Source organism: Crotalus tigris, unplaced genomic scaffold, assembly GCF_016545835.1.
Source record: "Crotalus tigris isolate CLP2741 ecotype Arizona unplaced genomic scaffold, ASM1654583v1 scf7180000019794.865796, whole genome shotgun sequence".
Classification (NCBI taxonomy): Eukaryota; Metazoa; Chordata; class Lepidosauria; order Squamata; family Viperidae; genus Crotalus; species Crotalus tigris.
In genome coordinates, this window is record NW_024097714.1 from 444,333 (window position 1) to 463,175 (window position 18,843).

General features: G+C 37.3%; 1 protein-coding gene across 5 annotated transcripts in view; it reads left to right on the forward strand.

Moving 5' to 3' along the window:
• Nucleotides 1–18,843, forward strand: part of FGD5 (FYVE, RhoGEF and PH domain containing 5) — a 166,470-nt gene that overhangs the window by 124,557 nt on the left and 23,070 nt on the right. For 4 of the 5 annotated variants that reach the window (XM_039364535.1, XM_039364536.1, XM_039364532.1 and 1 more), the window contains exons 7-12: nt 924–1,080; nt 6,759–6,846; nt 11,686–11,736; nt 13,036–13,094; nt 16,088–16,159; nt 16,414–16,482. In XM_039364535.1, the coding sequence (XP_039220469.1) occupies nt 924–1,080; nt 6,759–6,846; nt 11,686–11,736; nt 13,036–13,094; nt 16,088–16,159; nt 16,414–16,482 (496 nt within the window). The remainder of the gene's footprint in view (nt 1–923; nt 1,081–6,758; nt 6,847–11,685; nt 11,737–13,035; nt 13,095–16,087; nt 16,160–16,413; nt 16,483–18,843) is intronic. The other variant, XM_039364534.1, reaches the window with a different exon arrangement.

Consider the following 18,843-nt stretch of genomic DNA (forward strand, 5'->3'; position numbering starts at 1 on the left):
TTGAATGACACTTAAGGCAGTATTCCTACTCCAGTGTTTAGAAAGCTTCAGAAAACACCTTCTCTTCAGAAGTTTTAGAAAATCAAATATAAGTGTGATACAGTTTGCTTATTTACCTGCTTTATCATAAAATATAAAACCTTTACATAATGCTTGTTATCAAATCAGTACTAAGTAGTTTCTCTGAATGTGGGCAAATTCTGTTATGCTGTATGCAAAATTAGGTAGACTTTAACTGCCCACTGATAATCCACCACCAATCCTAATATTATTTTGTCTGTCCTTTATTTTTATCTTTTATTATGATTATTGTTGTTTTTAATGTTTTTATTTGTAATGTTGGTCTGTGACCATAATAAAAATTGATTGATATATAAGGCCTGTTAGAAAAATGTGCATTACACAGAACCAATCCTGATCAAGAGTTATGTATTTATCTATTAAAACACAGTAGTTTCATCTTCAGTAAATCCTAGGTAATTTTTCTCTGTCATTCAGCTACTATTTCATTTTGTTGGAAATTTAGGATTCCAACATAAGGAAGTATATAGGTCCCTTCTATGCTTATGAGCAAGAATCACACTAAATCAGAAAAAAATAAAATGAATATACAAGCTTTTTAACTATTTTGCTTGTTACGTTTGTTGCATTTATAAAGAAACACAAACTACCAGTCATATCTTATAGCTTACCAACTATTTGACCATCCCTTACTGCCTAGCAGGAATCAGAACCAACTGGGACTTTATCAAACTGGAGCATTACAAGATATGTGGATTTACTATTGGAACAAAAGTCAATCTTTATGAGTTCGATTTCTGGTTAATGTCATTTAAAAGTCCTGATGAAAAAGATTATCTAGCTAAATTAAGTATGGAGAATTTTCTATTCCTTTTTTTCCCCTTTGCTCTCAATGGTTTTAGGGAAGAACACCAGAAAGTGGCTGATATTTTCCTCTCCAGAGAATCAGGATTTAATCACCACACAACTTACATCATGCAGTTTGATAGGAATTTGGCTTTGCTGGATGATGTTCGCCTTAAATCCTCCCAGCTGGATACTATCATTAAAGAGTTTGAGGTAAAGTCTCTTTGTGTTTGTATGTCATGTTGTTTTATTATTGTAGTTCTACTATTATCTCTCTTGTTCTTTCCCTTCTTCCCTCTCTAAAACAACTAAGAGTTTGGAGCATGGAAGTTGATATTAGCGATAATTCAATTCAAGAATGGCTTTAAAAAGAAAGTAAACCAGGAAGAGTACAAATACATATTAAGGCTATGTGGGGAGAGAAGGAGGAGGAGGAGGGGGGGGAGAGGAAGGGAGGGGGGAGAGGGAGGGAGAGGGGTGATTTTTCATTCTCACATGCAGGGGCAACCATGGAGTAGGAAATGGCAAGAATTGTAATTCAATAGTTATTTACTCCCTAGGTTCTCCATCTGTGGTAACTGATATATACAGTAGATCTCAGTGTGTTTCTTGTCCTTTGATTTCCTTATGGCCTCTAAAGTATTTCTTTTGTATTCTTACAACTTGACTGGTCAGGGATATTTGTTCCCATTTTATGTCTTCATCATCTCCCAATTTTTTGCTATATGCTTCATATGTTTCTGCTTCTCTTTTTGTTCCACTGGAAAAGTATTAATGCAAAAATATTAATATATAAAACCATGCAAAAAGATTTACATCTTATTTATTTTCATGAGTAACAGAACGTTAAATTGTGGGTGCTCAGTTTACATCAGAGGACTGATCTGAACACGTGTCTCTCATGTCTAGGTCCAGTTCAAAATGTTTTGCTGGCATATTCATGTATCCCTTATCTTCTGCATCAGATCAACATTTTACAATTTTTTCATGCAATTTAGCTCATAATTCTTGCCTTTTCTTTTTCCTTGTATTTTCTGAAGCAGAAAACTATAGGCAAGGTTTAGGACCTATCAGGACCATCCTCAAATAAATTTGAAATACACACATAAATGACTATCTACCTGCTTAAGCTTCACCTCACTTGTTGAATAGTTTCACTTGTGAATTAACTCCAATCCTATTTTAGGGGAAAAAATGGTGCCTACTTCAATTGCCCTTTCTGCTTCTTGCTGGATGGCTAGTATGACTTTTAACAGTGCAAATATATGTTTAATTTTAGTTTGAATATATATCACTTTTTTATTTGTAAAGAAGAGAGAAGTGGCAACATTTACTTAAGAGACAAAAAAGGTTATGAGAATAAATTGGCTACTGTATTTTCAGTGTTGCATTGGCTATCAGCTGCTTGAAATATGGAATATGTCTCCCTCTACAGCATATAAGAAATACCAGTAATAATAATTCATTAAAATGACCATTTATCAACACTTGTTGAATGTATTTATCTGTCTGAAAATTCTATGGAATCCTTGGTGCAAATGCAGATATCTGATTTGCAATAATTGTTTTTTTTTTAATTATCTAGAACTATATTGCCTTGTGGACTGCATCTTCTTGCTGCCATAGAGTAGAGGCAAAATTTTTATCAATTTTTTTTCCTGGCCCAAGAAAAAGAAAAGTCATAAGCAAATGCTCATTAAAACATATGTGTCTCTGATGTTTTAGCATCTATATGTAAATTGCTTCCTTAATTAATTCCTTAATTAGGGGTGTGATGGCTCAGGAGTTAAAGATGCTGAGCTTGTCAGCTAGAAAGTGCCGCACAACGGGGTGAACTCCCATTCCTGCCCAAGTTCCTGCCCACCTAGCAGTTTGAAGGCATGCAAAATGCAACTAGATTAATAGGTACCACCTCAGTGGGACGTATTCCATACACCTTTGGCGTATAGTCGTGCTGGCCACATGACCACAGAAAATGTCTTCGGAAAATACTGGCTTTCTCGGCCAAGAAACAGAAATGAGCGCCACACCCTAGAATCGGACACAATTGGACAGAGAAACCTTTATCTTTACTTTGCTTCCTTAATGTCAGAGAAAATTGTAACTGTTCCTTAATGCCCCTTGACAAGAAAAGATTTTCTGCACATACATCAGAACTGGGACCCTACTCTCAATCAGGATGTATGACTGATGGATTTAGCAGGCACTGGATCTAGGTTTATGAATTCTGTATTATTTATGTGAAGCGGCTCTCTTGAATTCCTTAAACATACCTCCTAAGGCACTTCCAATGCTCATCATAGCACTAGGCAGAGCAATGTTGTGTCCCTGTGGCTCCACAATGCCATAGGTTTTTGCAGTTCATGAGAGTTTCTTGCTGCTCCAGACATACTGTTTCAGCAGCATTTCCTCAAAATTCCTTTGAAACTGTAGAACGGGTGCATTCCCATTGGTAGAAACTCCTGCTTTGTCCTAGCTACCAATTTTATTTTTATATTTTCTTATAGCTAAGGTGCCACAATACTTTGCCATCATCCCTCTCCCCTCCCCAGCTGTCCCAGCACTCCAAAGCACTGTAGTAAGATGTTCTCAAACCTCTGTCGCCATCACTATTTAATTTATGTATCCAGAGCATTTCTCCCATGTTCAATCTTGTTCTGCACACACAATTTGCACCACTCTGGGATTATACCACATCCCTAGGTTACCATAGTTTTAAGAAGCACTTATTAAGCTCTTGCTTATCAAGTGCTTTTTTAAAAAAAAATATTGTTTTATCATAGAAAATAAAATACAAAACAATAAAACAAACAAACACAATGAAACAAAAGCATACATTCAACCCTAACAACAACAAAAAAGAAAAAAAAGTAGTGTCCAAAAAAAAGAGGGATTTGAAGACTGGTGTAATGTTTAACTCAACCTGTTGAGCTAAATATATGAAGAAAAAGCGGTCAACAGGTTGAACTAAACATTACACTAATCTTCAAATGCATCTGTTAACCATCTGTTATTATATTTAGCATGTAGAAAGTCCACAAACGATTTCCAGTCTCTTATAAAGCTGTCTAGTCCATTATCTCTAATCAAAGTAGTTAATTTTGCCATCTGCCAATTCAATCAATTTCAAAATCCATTCTTCAACAGTTGGCATCTCTTTTTCTTTCCAGTTTTAGGCAAGTACAGGCCTCACATGTGAAAGAATAGCACCCCAAACTGTTTTTCAATTGGCTTGTTCTTCATACCTAAAAGAACAGCTTCAGGTTTCATTAATATTTATATCTTAAATATTTTTCGCATTGTGATTCTTAGGCTTATCCAGTATGTGTTCATATATTTGCAAGACCACCATGTATGATAAAATGAACCTGGATTTTGCCTATATTTTCAGCACTTGCTTATCCAGTTCTAACTATTTGCATACCTGAAAAGTATCTCAGAAGTTAGTACCTGATCCATTCTCCAAAAGAGTTTTGGTCTTTTTTAAGCTTAGCTTCTTTAGGAGGAATGCACAGCCTTGACTGACTTTGCTGATATTTGTGCAACACTTCTGAAGATGCTTTTATGTGTAAATATCAGTGGTTTTTATTATGTGCTCTTCGTCATCTCCCCTGCAAGGACCCAGAAAACAGGATAAAAATATATTTCATGGGAACAGTGTGGTCCCTATTAAATAAGAGGCAAGGGTTGTGACACTAATGTTTTTGTCTTAGCCTTTTATGCTGCCCTTCGCTTGGAGTTAATGGAATTTTTATTTTAGCCATAAATTTGAGCTCAGAAGGTTCATGTAATATATGTGTGAGAGAAGCATAAAGATCGAGAAAAAGAGATTTCTCCATTGGTGGGATTCAGCTGGTTCGCACCACTTCGGCAGAACTGGTAGCTAATTTTTTGTTGCCCAGGCCCAGAATGGACTTCCGGAAGTGGCATCCACACAAAGAAACCAGTTGTTCACATATTTGAATCCCACCACTGGATTTCTCATGATTTTCTCAGGCAGAATGGTATCCCAATATGAGTAAATTAAAAGGATTATAGCAATTGAGGAAGAGAGAAGGAAGAAAATGAGTTCTAAAATTGATTCTGATCAAAACTGAAAATGAGTCATTGTGAGGGAGCAATGTATTTTCTGATCAAGCTTTATGAATTGCTTTCCTGTGCATTATGATAAAAAAATACATTTGTTCCCCTTGTGATATAGTTAAAAATCAAGAATATAGTTGTTTAAGATGGTACTGACAGCAGTTTTCATCCTAGAAACCTGGTTAGTTATACCTGTAGAGACCCATCCCTTTGGCTTACCATCACTGTATTGATGACAAGACTTCCTTCCCCTTGGAGAAGTTATAGTGTAAATTTAGACATAGGAGGAATCAAGAGAAGAAGGGGAAAGAAGAGGAAACAGTTGGCTGAGCTTACTTTGTGGGGTTCTTGGAGCTTGGTTGTTTTCTTGCAGACTTTTCATTACCCAACTAGGTAACATCATCAGGTGTTAGGACTTTTAATACATTTTTTCCTATTCATTAAACATCTAATTTCTCTCCCACAGCAGCTTCCCACACTTTCTGCCCCAGCATTATAAATACAGAAAAATACAAGGAGGGCAAAAGACAGAGATACTAGTAATTTATTTTTGCTAAATGGAACTGGAGTTCCTTCTAGGTACAGGCATGGTGAAAACAGAGGACATACACAGGGGTATTTGGTGACTGAGTCAACAAACCATTGACTGGCCAGAAAGGACAAGCACTGACTGGCTGACAATTCTCTAGACTTGCAAATGTCTTAATGTGGTATTGTTTTAAAATGGTCTTCATTTCCTGATGTCTGAATGCAAATAGTCAATATTTCCAAAGGTGAAGTTTGAGCTGAATTGAGGAGGGTAAGAAAATGGAAAGTCTGATTGTCTTGAAGAGACCAGAGAAACTAGTTAGAAACACAACAATCCAAAACTGGTGCTTGACGTCACTACAGTATCCCTGATAGGGATAACTTATGCCACACCCCTCACCCCTGACTCTGTTTTGTGATAAACTGTTCTGAATTGTGTGAATCAAATGATGGTGACCCTCGTTGTTTTTTCAGCTAAGTCTGTGTTTATTTTTCCATGTTGCTATTTAAATTCAGAGCTTCTGTTTTGGAAGATGAAATGGTTTTCTTTTGCTAATGAGTCCTAAATTGCTGCCAAAAATGATATATTCAAAGGAAAAGAACAGTCTGCTTCCTGTTCAGCCTTTACCTCTATGATCCTTGCTACATTTATAAAAGAGTAGAAACATCTAGGTTTTACTATTTGTGATCTGGTCAAAATAGATGACAGTAGAATTGAGATCAATGGGTCATGCCTTCCCAAATAGCAATGAAGTCACATCCATTTCTTCAGTAGCTCTCTGACACTGAGCATGCGTCAAAACTTCCACAGTGCACTCAAAGCTCATGTGTTTAAGTTGAACTCTTGCCTAGTAGACTGCATATAACAGTAATGTCTAGTTCTAGTGGAAATGTCTGTTAATTTATATTAGGCCTAAGATGTCAATGTCAACCCTGCTTAGGTCAGGATCGGTCCAGCTAGCATCAGTGAATAAGCAGTAATATAAAAATACTATGTAGTTTAGACAAGGTTCAGAATTCCACTTGGAACATAATCTCTGGCTTCAACCACAACATAAATAAGACTTTTGACATTTAATTTCAGGATTATTAACACACTTCTATTGTAAAATATGTCACTGCCTAATTGTTAGGGAATACTTCGATATGCCATTACAAATGTGTGTGAAACTTTGCAAAGGTGATTACTATCTTCATGTAAAAAAAGACCAGTTTCATATTATTTTCTGCTTGTTGGAACTCTAACCTTTACACTTTTTCTTCCCTTCTTTTGAGGACAGCAGGTTCGTGATGGCAGTCCCTTGAATGTGAAACACCAGCTCTTGAAAGTGGTGCAGCGCATATTCCAGTACCATATGCTACTTACAGGTAAAAAAAAATCATCTTTATAATTAAGGAAACTTCACTTTCCTGTTTAGGCTGTGGCACCTGCAAATTTAGCCATTGCAATTTGTCCTCAATTTGCATTTTTGAAATGATTCTCATTTTTCCTCTTTAAAAATCAAGGAAGAGAAAGAGAGCTAAAAGGAAAGAGAAAGTAAAATGCATTCTGTTTTATTGTTTTAAGTTTGCAGCATTAAAGCTGATCTAAAATAGTGAAGAATGTTAGCCAGTGTCCCACTTGCAGCATTAGATAAGGCAGGATAAGATTCTTATCAATCAGTTGGGATTGCTATGTATTTTTCCTGTATTTCATTCTATTTTGAATTTAATAAAAACAAAATACAGAGATGAGGCACATTGCTCTACAATAATCTGTGAGCTTACTATCTTCTGAGCTGTCATATATTAAATATGGTAAATATTATGTGCTGAAACTATGTACAGATCATTCAGTCATTTGTTATTCTTGATGGAACTGTATGTCATATATTCTAGTCAAAATTCACCATTAATGCCTATGTGCCAATATCTCATTTTTGTTTCTGATGAGGTATCTGTGAGGTATCCCAAATAGTTGAAAAGCCTCACTGGCTAAAATTGGCTGACTGAATTTAATGCCAAGTTATCGCTTCTTACGAGTCCATTGATTTCATCAATATGCATTATGAACATTATCAGGAATAGCCCGTCCCAGGAGTTGAGAACTATAGTTTAGGTTTATAAAACAATCACTATAACAACAGTCGCAAATCCGAAGAGACTAAAATTAAACGAACTGCAGCAAGAACTTCCTACTGTGAGAGTTTGGTAATTCATAGAATACTTGGCAGGTGGGATGAAAGATTTGAGCTTTTCATTTACAATTTCCTGAAACATCTTGGATTTTTCTGAGAACAACAAATACTTCTGTCTGGGAAATTGAACAGCTTTCTAAAGCAAATGGTGCTTTGCTGAGCTTTGCAATTTGGGGAAGGCATTGGGATGTAACTCAAGAGGGAAAAGGTGAGGGGAAAGGGAAAAGAAAAATCAGAAAAGCTAAGTGCCAGTGTTTAAACTTCTGCAGCTGATTTAGTGACACATTGCTGGGGCAGTGGGAAGCCCCCTTCAATTGAATGGTTACCAGATGATAGCTGAGGAGGGGGAAATCCTGAAAATCCCATGGCAGCCATGCTTGTCTGCCCTTGCAGACTCTGAAGAATAACAGAACAAAAGAGTTGGAAGGGACTTTGGAGGTCTTCTACTCAAGCAGGAGACCCTATACAAGGGGTCTTCAAACTTGGCCCTTTTATGACTTGTGGACTTCAGTCCCAGAATTCCTCAGCCAGCACAGCTGAGGAATTCTGGGAGGTGAACTCCACAAGTTATAAAAGGGCCAAGTTTGAAGACCCCTTGCCCTATACCATTCCGATTGGTTGTCTAATCTCTTTTTTAAAACCTACAAAATCTGGAAACAAGCCATTCCGTTGATTAATTCTAACATTTCCCCCTCTCCCAATAATATTTGGCTATAGAAATTTAAGGGATAATCTTCTCTACCTTCCATCTTAGGAAACAGATGGTTTCTATTGTTCATCTCTCCTCTTCACATAATGGAAAATGTCTTCAGTTTGAACCAAACTGTTTTAAGTTCCTAGGCCTAGGTAAAATGTAAAGAAAGTATATGAAAAGAACTGGGTTTATTTAATGAAATTTGTCACTAAAGAAATTTTTCAGAGATGAAAATGTTACCTCTTCATTTCTATGGAAATTGAAACCATAATTTGTGTTTCATATCTTATGTAGTCATGAAGTGGGACTAGAAAATGCATAATTTTTGATAAAGGGATGCTGGGGAACATTAGCAGGAGTAACTGTTACTCTTAGGTGTAGTTTGTGGGCTTCCTAGGAACCAAAATTATTGCAAAAAATGATTCCCTCCGCTTTGGGGGAAAATATCTATTGATTTCAATTCTGTCTGTGTTGATTTTGAATGGTTGATCCCCATGCATTTTTATTTGTCTCTGATGACTCAAGTAGTAAGAAACAGAAGTGTTTATAGTCTTTAGTGTTCAATAAATATCCCACTATTGTTGCAGAATGTAGTGTCTGAATATTTGTCTGAAATGGTATAGGATTTCCTACCTGAGCAGGGGGTTGGACTAGAAGACCTCCAAGGTCCCTTCTAACTCTGTTATAATGTTATAATAGCCCCTGTAAATACACAGAGTGGCATCTTTAAGTTTGAAGTTATTTGGTCTTGGTCATTTCAGACAAGCTTCTTAAATTACATCAGGATTTGTACCTTATTTTCTTGGTTTAACTCTTTTTTTCCTCTAATACAGAGACAACAGACATTCCCTTTTTCTCATTAAAAGGCTTCCTCATCACATGCCAGCATTGTATCATTTCCCCATGCTGCTGCTTTCATTTGTATTACTAAATTAGAATAATAAAATCTACTGCAGCATAGCCAAAGCACTACAGCTGCAGGATTTCTAACTTCCTATGCACATTTGGGAGAAATTATTGTAAACCACAATGATTCATCAGCTGGGGTAAGCAATGCCTCAAATCACAAGAGACGTCTTTGTGTATAACTTACACAGATATTGCAAATTGGTTATTGCAGCAGCTCTTCCCTGAGTGACTTAGTAACTAGTCCAAAGAGCTCCACAAGGAACAGCGTCCCTCATCACTTTTATATTGACTATGTAAGTTTCCGCTCATACCAGTTACCTCACAGCATCTATATCTGGTTTCAAGTATACCAGCATTAAGTATGATCTTCTTGATTAAACAGAATGCTGCTGAGAATTAGTTTATGTTTGCCTATATGTGATTAATCACAATTATAAGAGCCGACTCTGGCAAGGAGAAAACTTGATGTAAACATAGTGCAATCACCACTACTACCAGTTCCAGGCCATCCAGAGACTATGTATCCACTAGCTCTGAAGGGCAAGATGAGGGTCCTCTGTATGTGGGGATTTACTATCCTTGGTCTTGGATGGGGTTGCACTACCTCAGATGGCTCCAATGCATAATCTGGGGTCCTCTTGGACTCACTCATTAAGGAGGAGGTAGCAATTGTGGCTAGGAGGGCTTTTGCCCAACTTTGTGCACCAGTTATGCTCTTTTTAAATTGAGAAGCCTTTCTTTCAGTCTTGATCATCTCCGTGGGTTAATACAATATGCTCTACATGGAACTACCCTTGAAGAATAAATATCTGGATGCTACAGCTGGTGCAGAAAGTGGCACAGACAGTTTTAGGCACCCCGAGAGTTGCATATGTAACACCTCTGCTATTGACTTGCATTGGGTGCCAATTTGCTTCTGGGTCCAATTCAAGGTGTTAGACCTTTAAAGCCCTTTATGAGATCAGCTACTTGAGGAACCATCTTGTACCAATTACATCAACCTGTCCCACCAGCCAGGCAGGGAGGATATGTTATGGACCCCATCAATCAAAGAATTTTATTTGGCAGGATCTAGAAAGAGAGCCTCCTCTGCCATTGCCCCTGTCCTATGGAGCATCTTGCCCCCAGAGGTGAAGCAAGCCCCCACTCTGCTGGATTTCTGAAAGAGGGTCAAGACCTGGCTCTGCTAACTGCCTTGGGGGGTCCAAGAATGATATGCGGCTCTGAGAGGGTTTTGTGACTTGAGGGCACTCTGCCTGCCTTTTAAACTTTTTAATGTGTTTTTACTCCTATTTTTAACTTTGTATTTATCTATGTCCCTTTTATATGGCTGTATGGCTTTTGTTTTACATGGGTGAAATGGGCATAAATTTTATTTGTGTGTGTGTGTGTGTGTGAGAGAGAGAGAGAGAGAGAGAGAGAGAGGGAGAGGGAGAGAAAGAGAGAGAGGCAGTCAGGCAGACAGAATTTATCAGAGATACAGTATACATTACGGGTGTCAAACTCGCAACGTCACATGACATGTTGCGATGTATCATGACTTTTTTTCCATTGTCGGCAATGGGGTGGGTGCGGTTTTGGCATGACGCATCCAGCCCAAGGGCCAGCAGTTTAACACCCCTGGTATATAGCATCTGTGATTTCTTTGCATTGCAATGGTCAGGCAACCATTGTGTTCAAGGCTTCGTTCTTGTTTGGCATAACATGCCTATCTGGCATGTCCAAGAGTCTCCTGCCAACAAAATCCAAGTGCTGAATAAGGACTTAAATGTCTGGGCAGCTCTGATTTATTGCCAAGTCCTGATGTGAAGCCTAACAATAATAATTTCAGCTTTGGCTGAGCAGCAATATAATTAAAGCTGAAAACAGTGTGAAAAAGCATTCCAGTGTCTCAGGCTCTGTGGAAAAGTGCAATTAAACTTTGTTACACTTTTTAAAATCAAACAATGAACATGATGCAGGAAAACTATGTGGAATGATGTTATTGTTGCTGTTATAAAGTTGTCCATCCTTTCAGGTCAGCTGTGTATGGCTTTGGCTGGTTCCTGAGACAAAGTTGGCAAATGTATTATGGGGCAGTTAGTGAGGAATCTGTGGGCCATGTCAAGCAGAACAATGATAGTAAAGGAGTTAGTGGAAGAAGAAAAAAAATATACAGTATAAAAAGAAGATATACAGTATATTCCCTCTTTTATTGCAGGACAGTTTAGGAAATGGAAAGGAAGAAAGAGATAGGTTGAGTTTGACTTTTCTGGAGCTGGGTCCCATTTCATCAAGAAGAAGGTCTGTAGCATCCTATGACTCTGGGCTACAAACCCCGAGACGCTGATCTTAACTCTGCTATTTAGATAGTTGTAGTTAGATTAATTAGCAGATCAAAAACAATCTGAGATTTCTGACACATGTTTAATCCTATTTTCCCCACAGATTACTTGAATAATCTCTGCCCTGATTCTGCTGAATATGAAGATACACAAGGTAATTTTACACAACCTCATTTTACCCAGGGCTGGGAATGGCAAAGTTCATGTTGCTTTGAGTTGACGCCATCTATTTGTTTTGAATTTTTAATGAAATCAGAATTCATTAGATTAGATGCACTTCATTCTAGAATGCCTATCTAGAATGAAGAGCATGTTTAATGGTTATTTAATAAAAGATTCTGCTAAGTCCTACTTTTCTGATAACTGAGGATATGACTTTGAATTCTAAATGTCCTTATTGAATTTTTTAGGTTTTATCTTCATGATTAAGAACCTAGGAGACTAAATTTGTGGGATGTGTGATAAGGACTTTGTTTGAAAACTCCACACACTCTTAAAGGGCTCTTAACATGTATTCTGATTCAAACTTAACTTTGTCAACTATATTGACAAAAAAGAGAAGTTTAGCCTGAATTAGGCTTTTAAGCAGACTCCTGCGAGTCCCTTGGACTGCAAGGCGTTCAAACCGGTCAGTCCTAGAAGACATCAACCCCGACTGCTCTTTAGAAGGCCAGATCCTGAAGTTGAAACTCAAATACTTTGGACACCTAATGAGAAGGAAGGACTCACTGGAGAAGGGCCTAATGCTGGGAAAGATTGAGGGCAATAGAAGAAGGAGATGATAGAGAATGAGGTGGCTGGATGGAGTCACTGAAGCAGTAGGTGTGAACTTAAATGGACTCCAGAAGATGGTAGAGGACAGGAAGACCTGGAGGAACGTTGTCCATGGGGTCGCGGACACGACTTCACAATTAACAAGGCTTTTAAGCATATGCAGCAGAAAACTTAATCTCTGAGTTAAAAGAGAAACTTTTGTTCTATGATTCATGAGATTGTAGAATTAGAATGGAACTTCTGTTTTATCTTTTTATATTATTTCTACCATATGGAAAGGGTGTGGCTACATTAGAAACTTCTAATACCTTAATTGCAGGCAGTTTATATTTCTAGTATATACGTGGAAAGATCATCCTGTTATTTCTAATATCAGCCCGTTCTAATAATTATTCTTTTTGTTTTGTAAAAGCAAAGGCAGAATTAATTCTTTAGGTTGTAGAATGAGATAATGGATTATAAAACATCAACTCTTATGTTTAAACTATGATGGTTTCTGCGCAGTAGAAACAATATATTTATACTAAAAAAAAAAGCCTTTGTTCTCCTGGGGAAAAGTATTGTTTTGAAAGAATGCTAAAAGCCCTTTACATAGAAGGCTGTAGTAAAAAATAATAATAATAGTACATAATTTTACTTTATAAGTTTCATAAATTCATGTTATTTCATTGCATTGCAGCGGCCTTGCTTATCATATCAGAACTTACAGATAGAGCCAATGATAGCATACAACAAGGGGTGAGTGCTAAGTCCTGATTTTAGAAATTGTAAATCAACGATATTTTGATTATTTATTGTTAAAAATGAAATAATTCATAAGAGACTTACAATAATGGTATATTCAAGTATGACAATATATGTGCATTTTGATGTTTTAACTTTGTATGTGTGTGTGATATATAATATTATACTCACCCATTAAGGTATTTATGTCCAGCAAGTTCTGTCCATAGAAATGAAATGATTGGTTATGGATTTTTTTAGAACAAAGTAATGGGAGAGCACAACAGCAGGGAAATTGTCCAATTCCCATGCGGTAGCTCACAATACTGAAACAGCTTAAGGTTGCAGTGTAGATGTGCCATGTGAATTATTTGAGAACCTCAATGGAAAAATAATAACTCTGCCTTGGTAGGTTTCAGTTTTAGCATGTTTTTCTTCATCAAGGCTTCCGGACCTCAGGATAGGTCTACAGTTTCATCAATATTACTCATGGCAGAAACGTAAAGCTAAATATTATTGGAATACTGGTGTTATTGAACCCAGAACCAATGCATGATCTCTCCCAGTCATTTCATGTAGATGTTAAACAGGAAGAAAAAACCCCCACAGCATCCCAGCATCTCATCTCATATCACCATTGAGTTGAATTATCTACTGAGGGACAAGTGGAACCACTGCAAAATAATGCCTCTAATCCCCAAAGGCAATCCAGATAACTACCATGGAAGATATCAAAAGCTATTGAGAGCCTTATTAGAACCAGGACAACCACAGATCCAGACAAAAATCATCTACTAATGTGACCAAATGTCTATGGAGATTCTCAGTCATCTAGGTCATAGTTATCTCAAAGGTGCTTTTTCCCGAAACAACTGGACTTTCTTGTTTTTTCTTTGAAGATGTTTTGCTTCTCATCCAAGAAGCTTCTTCAACTCTGTTTGAAAGTTGTCTCCATCCCAGGTCCAGGTCTGAATACTGACTAAAAAGGGCTCCAGATAATCTGCTTCATCTAGGATGCTCTATAGCCAATTCTTCACCTTGTTTACCCTCCCCCCGTTGATTTCTGATACCAGTTCCTGCCATTTTGACATGGAGTATACAATTTGCCCATGAAATAGGCATATCATTTTAAAAACCACCACCACAACAACAGAGAAGACTCAATTACAGTAGTGATAAGAGCTGAAGGACCAGGTTAGGGACAGATTATCATGGAGAAAATCTATTTGGTTGCTAGGAGCTGACAACAATTTGATGACATACAGTATAATCAGCATCATCAATCAACCCATCTTTATTGTATCCCTCAGATCCTCCCCCCTTGTTGAATGAGCCCCATCCCTATCAAAAGATTTCTAATAATAACTGCTCTAGAGCAACTGCTACATCTAGAGCAATCTAAATAAAGATTATTGGACAATAACAGTAACAATAGCACTTAAGACTTATATACTGTTTCATAGTGCTTTACAGCCCTCTCTAAGCAGTTTACAGAGCCAGCTTATTGCCCCAACAATCTGGGTCCTCACTTTACCGACCTCAGAGGGATGGAAGGCTGAGTCAACCTTGACAATTACCCTCCCTGGGACTGGACTATGCCAGCTTTTGTTTGAATGAGCATAGGAAGTGGAAGAATTCTTACATGCAGTTTAAGAATAAAAACAGCCCTTCTCTCTCCCTCCCTCCCTCTCTCTTTCTCTCTCTCTCTCTCCCTTCCTCCCCCCCCCTCTCTTTTCTTTCCACAAATGGCCCATTAAAGAAGCACGGAGGGAATCACTGCATAGTGTCTTTTGATTCGCAATGCTAGTAGGAGCCTTCTGAACGTGCACATAGACTCACAGCCCCTACAAACCATCTGGGTGATTAAAAGGTTCCAAAGGAATCACAAACAACAGAGACCTGAGGGTTGAGACATCATAAGAGCGAACTGAAGCTGTGAATATAATGACTGTAATTCATTAAATCTCATTCTTTTTGTATCTATGTGCCATCCAATCCTGTCTCTTTAGTAGCAACAGAAACCTCATTAGTTTCATTTTAGATAGTGAGATTTTACAGCTCGTTTGTGCTCATTGATTGTGTCCAACCTTTTCAACATTGGTACATAGTCAATAGGGTGAGAGTCTGGTAAATTCTGATCTCTGAAAAGGAGGCCAAATTTTATGGTGTATTTAATGTGTTACTATTACCTGTTAGGACCACAGCTGTAAAACTATTACTAATGGACGAAAAATAAAGCTGATCCTATTAATGACTTGAAAGTTTAAGAGCAGACCAACATGGAATCCTAAAGTGAAATGTAGACTGGAAAGATAAATGAAAACTTAAAAAAAATATTCTAAAAAAATAAGTTAAGTTTAATTCAAGGCAGAGTGCATCTGCCTCAGCAGATGGCAGAGCCTGAATAGCTTTGGAAACTAAGCAAACTCAAACTCTACTTAATGCCAGGTAACTCCCAAGACTATAGGCAAAACAGGATTTTTTTAAAAAATGCAGAGGGAAGCCATTGCATACTGTTGCCATAAACACTACATGAATGTGAATCACCAGAAACCCAACACAGCTGGAAATTATTTCTGTTCCAAGCAGCCAAAACATCCAACTTTATGAAAAATGAAGTGAATGTAGACGTTTCATATAAAATTTCTCACTTAAAATTCAATTTATAACAGTATAATGTATTGATTATCTTGACTATGTGCACAGCCCTTCCCCACCCCCAATGGTAGGGCCAAAGCAAGCAAAACACATTCATGGAATTCCCACTTGCATGAATGACATTATTAAAGAAAATAAGGGTAATCCAATCTGGATCAGGATCCCATCCTTACTGTATTCTTGCACTATTCTATTTCTCTAGAATTTTCTTTCTTTATTAATCACGTTATATGGAGACTGATGATGCTATACTTCATTTGCTTTCCTTCATTCAAACAGAAGCATATCATATGCATTAAATGTAGTAAATTTCTATTAAGCCCCATTATTTGCTTCTTTTTTGTCCACAGGAAAATTTGCAGAAATTGGTACATATAGAGCACAGTGTCAAGGGACAGAGCAACCTTCTACAACCAGGAAGAGTAAGTTCTTTTTGATTAACAGTATTATATAAAGATTTGAGGTTCAGTTCAGTAAATGTTGAGTTCAATAGATCTGATATTCTTGATAATTTGTCAATATTCACAACAGTATGACACTGCAAACTTTAGGGTTTGATTAAGCCATTTCTCTTTAATTTAAAAGGCAATTAATGAGTGCCTAGAGTTGTGTCACATGTTGAACTACTGAATGTAAACAAGAAAAGATGTATTAGTGCCTCTATTTTCTTTCTCAGATATTTCTTAAAGAAGGGACGTTAATGAAAGTCTCTGGGAAAAATAGGCATCCTCGACATTTATTCTTGGTAAGATTTTGTTTTTACTCTCAATTAATATGCAGTCAGATGTACATGGATGGATCTTTGCAAATAAGGCTGGCAATCAGCAACATATTTCCTAGGGAATAAATGGCATTGGACACAGTGGGACTTGCTTATAAATAAACAGAATTCCAATTTAATGTTGCCACCATATAAATGCTCGTCTGGATGTTATTCCCTAAAACTTTAATAAATATTTATTTAATAAGTTAATAGGCTGCATATCTCAGAGGTGGCTCTGTGATTAAGATGCTGGGCTTGTAGGCTGGAAAGTTGACAACCCAGTTTCAAGATCCGAGCACCATGCAACGGGGTGAGCTCCTGTTCCTTGCCCCAGGTCCTCCCAACCTAGCAGTTCAAAAGCATGCAAATATCCTCCCAACCTAGCAGTTCAAAAGCATGCAAAAGTAGATAAATAGGTACCACTTCAATGGGAAGATAACAGCACTCCATGACACTATGCTGGCCACTTGACCACAGAAATGTCTTCGTACAGTGCTGGATCAATGGCTTGAAACAGAAATGAGCATTGCCCTCTATAGTTGGCAAAAACTAGTGAAATAAAATCTTCAGGGACTCCTCTACCTTCTATCTTTTACCTATCTTTTACCTATCTCATATATATGACTAGATGGGTAACAATTAAAAGAGGTAAAACACAATAAAAATATTGAGATTTCTTTTTTAAAAAACAGCAAAAACAAAAATAACAGCCAAGAGCACTCATAAACACTCAAATTAACCATGAAATATGTTCTCCCATGCTATTGGATCCTCAGGCTCAATAGTAAAGCCATGTTTGTCATGTCTTGTAAAACGCTAGCAGAGTCAATCTGGGGGGTGGAGGGAAATATATTCCAAAGAGATGATATTTCTGCATATATATGACCAGAGCAGATTTAAACCATACTTTAGTTTTGCAGCCTAAAATTGCATTTATCTTGCAGACTCATGTCACATTGCTGACTCATATTCAGCTGGTAATTGATCAATTTACAATTTCATAAGTGTTGTTATAAGTAATGTATTCCCTATCCTATATCCAAGATTTTGATTTCCTTGCCCAAAATGGGGGAACTGTATTTGTATACATTGGGACCAAAATTTTCATCATTAAGTAATGCAGTTGTAAAGCATGATCATCATTAAGTAATGCAGTTGTAAATCATGATGTCACGTGCTTAGCAATAGTAGTTCCAGCAGTTTCCAATTAGTGTTATTAAGCAAGGATCACATTGGTCATGTGACTTCATGTGACCATGACTTCCATTTTCCTGCTGGCTCCCCCATTAACTGTGCTTGTGGGAAGTTGGCAGCAAATGATGGAAATCATGATCAGATAACCATGGCATACTGCAACAGTTGGAACTTCAAGGACTGTTCTTAAGTACAGTTAGCAGTGTTGCAAGTTTGAACAGTTAGTGAACATGTGGTCATTAACTGAAGATTGCCTAAATCAGGGGTCCCCAACCTCCGGTCCATGGATCAGTACCGGTCTGTGGCATGCCAACAACCAGTCCACACAAACAAGTAAAGCCCTATCCCCAGGGTGCAGGCAGTACCCAAAACCATGCGCTCTCTGGTCCATAGAAAAACTGCTCTCCATGGAACCGGTCCCTGGTGCCCAAAAGGTTGGGGACCTCTGGCCTAAATTACATTTATATTCTTATTTGAAGCCCAGTTTTATTCTATCAATATTGTTTTGAATGTTATTTTTTAGTTCTTAAGTAGATTGTAGCTACCTACTTAATTTAGTGTTGTCTGAAAATTTGATAAGCATTTTCTTTATATCTTCATCCAATTCATTAAAAGATTAAAGAAGATTGAGAGCAAGTCCTATGGCTCCCCGCTTGATACCTCCCTCAATTTGGTGAGGAGAAATAGATGAGTATCTTTCTGAGCATGGTTTTCAAATTAGCTGCATATCTATTCAATAGATATGTCATTCAGCTCATACTTAATTGTCAGTTAGAATGTCAAGATACATTATGTCTACATTATTCCCATATTCCACTAAGTAAGTTATCCAATGGAAAATTTAGATAAGATTAGTTCTTAACAAATTCATGCTGAATTCTAAAAATCATTACATTATTTTCAATGCATTTATGGTTGAAATACTTTAATATCTGCTCTAGAATCTTCCAAGGAATTCAACTAACTTTGAATTCATCTAAATTCTGAGTCCAAATTTACTTTTTTCTACGTACTTAGTTCCAGAGCCTGTCAAATTATATTAATGATAGGAGCAGTGGTGGGATTCAAATATGTGAACAACCGGTTCTCTGTGTGGATGCCGCTTCCAGAAGTCCATTCTGGGCCTGGACAACAAAAAATTAGCTACCA